This window comes from Glycine max, chromosome 1, assembly GCF_000004515.6.
Source record: "Glycine max cultivar Williams 82 chromosome 1, Glycine_max_v4.0, whole genome shotgun sequence".
NCBI classification, from domain to species: Eukaryota; Viridiplantae; Streptophyta; class Magnoliopsida; order Fabales; family Fabaceae; genus Glycine; species Glycine max.
The window spans coordinates 8,414,241-8,420,270 of NC_016088.4; the positions used below are offsets into that span (position 1 = coordinate 8,414,241).

Below are 6,030 nucleotides of genomic sequence, written 5' to 3' on the forward strand. Positions count from 1 at the left end.
ATTTGTGTGACAATATAAAGACAAGCATAAGCTTGTAGCTTTAATCAACCCATCACTCTCACATTGCATATAATTTCTCTCATAATGTTGCCGAAATAAGACAACAATTATATAGGCATTACAACTTAAACGTGAAAAATAAATAATACAAATGTTTATCTAGAAGTAGCTTTAATCAACCCATCACCCTCACCTGTCAAATCATCATCATCATCATCATCATCTTCACCACCACTGCCACCACCTTTATTGCTTTCAATATCCAACTATTTGGGCTAGGCCAGAGCACTCTCAAGCCCATTCACAGACTATTGGTAAAGAATCCCTCCAACAATAGTAAAAAGAAAACAAACCAACCCAATGGTAAAGAATCCCCAAATAAGCACATTGATCGCCACGGTGAGAAACTTGTTGATGTAGCTCCATGTGGAGCTTGTAGGCCTTGGATCTTCTTCATCAATGGAGTCCTTTGCTTTTTGAATTTTAATGGCAGCGGAGTGGATAAGAAAAAGAGTTGAGAGGAGATGTCACTTTAAGAAGAAGATGAGTCTAGAAGAAGCTCACCACCATAGGAAGTCATGGATAAGAGCTTAAAGGTAGGAGGAGATGAATGGAGGGAGAGGGAGATAAGGAGTACAAAATTTTGTGCCTCAAAAGATATCTGAACTTTGAAGTTTAACTCTCAAATGATCAAAGTTGAAAAAAATGCACACACATGACCTCTATTTATAGCCTAAGTGTCACACAAAATTGGAGGTAAATTTGAATTTCTATTCAAATTTCACTTGGATTTTAAATTGAATTTGTGGAGTTAAAATTTCACTAATTATAATTAGTGAATTTTAGTTATGGTTCAGCCCACTAATCCAAGATTCTCCACTAAGTGTGCTTAGGTGTCATGAGACATGTAAAGCATGAAGGACATGCACAAAGTGTGACTATATGATGTGACAATGGGGTGTAGCAAGCAAATGCTCACCTCCCCCTCTAAAATTTAATTGGATTGGGCTTCTCCCAATTCAATTAAATTTATTTTCCAACACACACATCAAATATTCACTTAATGCATGTGAAATTACAAAACTACCCCTAATACAAAAACTAGTCTAGGTGCCCTAAAATACAAGGGAAGAAAAATCCTATATTTTTAAGGTACACTACCTACACTATGGAGTCCTAAATACAAGGTCCAAAAATAATGAAACTTTAATCTAATATGTACAAAGATATGTGGGCTCATACTTAGCCCATGGGCCCGAAATCTACCTTAAGGCTTATGAGAACCCTAGGGCCTTCTCTTGCATCTCTGGCCTAATCTATTTGGAGTCTTCTATCCAATGCCCTTATGGGGTAGGATTGCATCACTTGTTCACCACACCGGTGACGATGAATGTGATGGCAGAAACGACCCTCTTGGCCGCGAACCCGAAGGAACTAATGAGCAAATCGAAAAGGTAAGACATGGAGACAACGTAGAAGGCGACGAGGTCGAAAAGGTCATCGAATCTAATCGTAGCGAGAACCTCGGCATTCTCATCGATGAGGAAGGAGAAAAAGGGAGCCATCCCTAAGAGAGAGGAGGTTGTTGTAGAAGACGAAGTCCTATGTGTTGAGGCTGAGGCTCATGACCATGTGCTTGATGTAGACCATCTCAATGGTGATGGTGATGAGATAAGCGAAGGCCCAAGAGTAGGCGATGAAGGTGAAGGAAAAGTTGGTGGTGACGAAGTCGAAGGCGTCAACGAGGATGACGAGGAGGGAGAGGAAGGTGAGGTTGGAGGGGCAAGGCTGAATGCAGAAGGCGGTGTCGGCAAGGGCGACGAGGAAAGAGGTGAGGGATCAGAAGACAATGAAGGTGTCAATGTTTGCATGTCGGAGGAGATTGGTGTTGGTGAAGATGGCGAGGTAGAAGACAAGTGCGGCGGGGAAGAATTTTTTGGCAGTGGGGAGTGTGAAGGGGTCATGATGGAGAAATCCTAATTTTTTCAGCCTTTAGTGTGACTGTGTGAGAGCCAAAGAGCTGCACAAGAGAATGAGAGAGCAAGAAGGAATAAATGTAAATGGGTAAGAATTTCAAAGGTGATTTTTTCAAAATCGTCTTTGATCACTTGTTTTTAAAGACGATTTTTCCAAAACTGTCATTGAATACTTGCTTTCAAAGACAATTTTTTAAAAACTATCTTTGAACACTTTCTTTCAAAGATGATTTTTATAAAACCATCGTCATTCATTTTCTTTTATTTACAAATTTATTACCGTGTTTTATTTTAAGACGGTTTCAAAACAACCATATATCATGAATTTAACATCATAAAATATTATTATTCTAATAGTGAAACTTAATGAAACAAAAAGTGACATCAAACTAAAAAAACATAACCTATGTAGTATTTTTTATCTTTTTCAACCTTAACTTCAAATTACCGTTTTCTGTGCTTATTCACGTTTTTTTAAATGAGTTAAATATAATTTTTTTTATTTGGAAAATGATAGGAACAATTTCTTGGATATTCTTTCTTTAGTTCACTTTTTATTTAATTTCATTAAAATTATAAAATTTTGTGATTCATATATTCTATTTAGTTAAATTCTTTTGCTATTTTATAGTTTTTAATATTTTAACTTATATATATATATATATATATATATATATATTTGTTAAAGTAAATAAATCTATCTCAGTATCTCTTTTTTTTAATATTGGGTTTTCTTATCAATATCTTCTTCTATCCGAAATTTTTATTTTCAATTATATTATTACATATACTCTGTAAAACATTATTTTTATGTTTATCTATTACTTTCTTCATTTCAAAATAAGTATTGTTTTAGGTTATCTTACACAAACAAAAAAATTAATAAATAAATGAAAAAAATGACAAATTTACAAAAAAGAAATCTTATTAAATATATGAAAGAAAATAATATTAATGTTACATTGAAAAGATCAATTAAAGTTGCATTGAAAAATCAAATATAATACTTATTTTGGAGAAAAAAATTGTGACACTTATTTTTGAGATAGAGGTATTCCTTTGGTTCCTAAATTTAAAAATATTTTAATTAATTCACGTCCCTTTAGAAAATAACTAATCTAATTAATCACATTAAATTTATCAATTAATTATATTATCATTCTAAAATTATCGTTTTTTTTATCTCTATTCATTTAATTATTTCTAATTAATATTTAGAGAAAAAATAATTAAATAAAAATATATAAGAAAAAATAATTAATATATCTAAAAATTTAAAAAAATTATAAAAAGAACAAATAAATTTATAAAAATCATGTTATAATTAGAAAAAGAGGAGTAGTATTTAGTACTCGAATACTATATCACACATTTATTTCTCTTTTCTATTTTTAATTACTATACTAACATTCTTTTTTTAAGTTTTCCTTATTCTGTTTAACCATGGTTAACCAAACTTTTAACCACCCCTCATGGACTCTCCTATATAACCAGTAACTAACCCTCTCCACACCATCCACTACTCTCCTTAGTTCCAGCACAATAACCTCTTCATCTCTCCCACACTTTTCTTTATTTTCATCTCTGCAACAACAGTCACAAAAAAACCAAAACAAAACAAAAAATGTCACCAGATTTTACACTCTTGTTCTTCCCGGAACTCATCCAACCCCCTATCGTCACCCTCCAAGCCGCCCTATGCATCCTTCTCTTAACCTTCCTCCTCACGTTTTTCCTCACTCCAGGCGGGCTTGCGTGGGCCTGGGCCACCAAGTCCTCGACCCGGCCCATCATTCCGGGCCCAGTAATGGCCCTGCTCAGCGTCTTCACCGGCTCCACCCCGCACCGCAGGTTATCCATGCTCGCCCGCTCTTACCACGCAGAAAAGCTCATGGCTTTTTCAATCGGTCTGACCCGGTTCGTCATCTCGAGTGAACCGGAAACCGCAAAGGAGATTCTCGGCAGCCCCGGTTTTGCTGACAGACCAGTGAAGGAATCGGCCTACCAGCTTCTCTTCCACCGCGCAATGGGGTTTGCACCATACGGAGAATACTGGAGAAACCTGAGGAGAATCTCCGCCCTTCATCTCTTCTCTCCCAAGAGAATCACCGGCTCGGAAGCCTTTAGGAACGAGGTGGGGTTGAAAATGGTAGATGAAGTTAAGAAGGTTATGAAGGATAACCGACACGTGGAGGTTAAGAGGATTTTGCACTACGGGTCGTTGAACAATGTGATGATGACGGTGTTCGGTAAGTGTTATGAGTTCTACGAGGGTGAGGGTGTTGAGCTTGAGGCTTTGGTGAGCGAAGGGTATGAGCTGTTGGGTGTTTTTAACTGGAGCGACCATTTTCCGGTTCTGGGGTGGTTGGATTTGCAGGGTGTGAGGAAGAGGTGTAGGTGTTTGGTTGAAAAGGTTAATGCGTTTGTTGGGGGTGTTATTGAGGAGCATAGAGTGAAGAGGGTGAGAGGTGGGTGTGTGAAGGATGAAGGGACTGGGGATTTTGTTGATGTTTTGCTTGATTTGGAGAACGAGAACAAGCTTAGTGAGGCTGACATGATCGCTGTTCTTTGGGTAAATTATTTGTTTTGTCCTTTTTAATGTTTTAATGGTTTTTTTTACATGGAAACACGTTAGACAAACTTATGACCTTTCTATCTTTTTCATTTACCAAACAGATCATATAATATACAGTTTGATAGATATTTTCAATTTTATTTACTAGTTACAATTAAAAACTAATTTCTCTAAATTAGAAGTTATTAAGAATATAAATTTGTCGGTCTTATTTCAATTATTATTTCAACATATATAGTGTGTTGTACTTCTTTTGTTGGTGTTGTTTAATGTTGAAGCGTTTCATTTTGTTGTAGGAAATGATATTTAGGGGAACTGACACGGTGGCAATTCTGCTGGAGTGGATCTTGGCTCGGATGGTTCTCCACCCCGACATCCAAGCCAAAGCACAGCGCGAAATAGACTCCGTCTGCGGACCCTACAGGCTCGTATCCGAAGCAGACATGCCGAACCTGCGCTACCTTCAGGGCATAGTAAAAGAAACTCTCCGCGTGCACCCTCCAGGCCCGCTACTCTCGTGGGCTCGCCTGGCGGTGCACGACGTTACCGTGGGCGGCAAGCACGTGATTCCCAAGGGCACCACCGCGATGGTGAACATGTGGGCCATAACGCACGACGAGAGGTTTTGGGCCGAGCCCGAGAGGTTCAGGCCCGAGCGGTTTGTGGAGGAGGAGGATGTGAACATAATGGGGTCTGATTTGAGGTTGGCACCTTTCGGGTCTGGGAGAAGAGTGTGCCCTGGGAAGGCCTTGGGCTTGGCCTCGGTTCATCTTTGGCTCGCTCAGTTGCTACAAAATTTTCATTGGGTTCAATTTGATGGTGTCTCTGTTGAGTTGGATGAGTGTCTTAAGCTTTCTATGGAGATGAAGAAGCCACTTGCTTGCAAGGCTGTGCCTAGGGTTGCTGTTTAGTTTATGGGTGTTGTTGGGTTACTTGGGTGGGTTTGGGTTATTTGCTAAGTTTAGTAAAAACAAGAAGAAGAAAAAGTTGGGTTTAGATGACCTTTTTATTAAAATCTAATACTAATGGGTTGTTTTTAGGTTTAATGGTAGGGTTTGGAGGTTGTAGCAAAGAGAAGGTAAGAGGTTACTTTTGTGTGAGAAGTTTTTAATTAAGGGGATATATATGGGTGTCGAACTTTATGTGCGTGTTGTTGTATATACGTGCAGTTAAGTTTAATTGATCATGTGGATTTAGTGATCTACTCTACCTATATGTTTTTAACGAGTGATGTTATGTTTTCTTCCTACCTTTATATATTTGATGTTATAGAAATGTAAAAATAGGGAAAGTTGGAGAATTTGGAAATACTATTCATTTTGGATTTGGTTTTGTAGATCACGTTCATATCGTTTAAAATACCAATGACCTGCGCGTAACTTGGGAATACAATGAACGGAACGAATTCAAATAGCTCAATATTAATTGTGTTGTGGGATGTGTAGAAATTTTGTGTGGCTTGATATTAATGGTGATTTG

General features: G+C 37.6%; 1 protein-coding gene and 1 pseudogene across 1 annotated transcript; one reads left to right on the forward strand and one right to left on the reverse strand.

Moving 5' to 3' along the window:
* Nucleotides 1-275: 275 nt before the first annotated feature.
* Nucleotides 276-3,492, reverse strand: LOC100783069 (GDP-fucose transporter 1-like; annotated as a pseudogene).
* Nucleotides 3,474-5,755, forward strand: LOC100783602 (cytochrome P450 78A5). The gene is made up of 2 exons (XM_003517798.5): nucleotides 3,474-4,548; nucleotides 4,848-5,755. The coding sequence occupies exons 1-2, from the start codon at nucleotides 3,601-3,603 to the stop codon at nucleotides 5,460-5,462; spliced, it is 1,563 nt and encodes a 520-aa protein (XP_003517846.1). The 5' UTR covers nucleotides 3,474-3,600; the 3' UTR covers nucleotides 5,463-5,755.
* Nucleotides 5,756-6,030: the final 275 nt, after the last annotated feature.

Excerpts from the sequence above, each read along its gene's own strand:
- LOC100783602 (XM_003517798.5), top strand. The coding sequence starts at position 3,601 with ATGTCACCAGATTTTACACTCTTGTTCTTCCCGGAACTCATCCAACCC. Across the intron at positions 4,549-4,847 it reads ACATGATCGCTGTTCTTTGG|GAAATGATATTTAGGGGAAC; the intron begins GTAAATTATTTG and ends ATTTTGTTGTAG.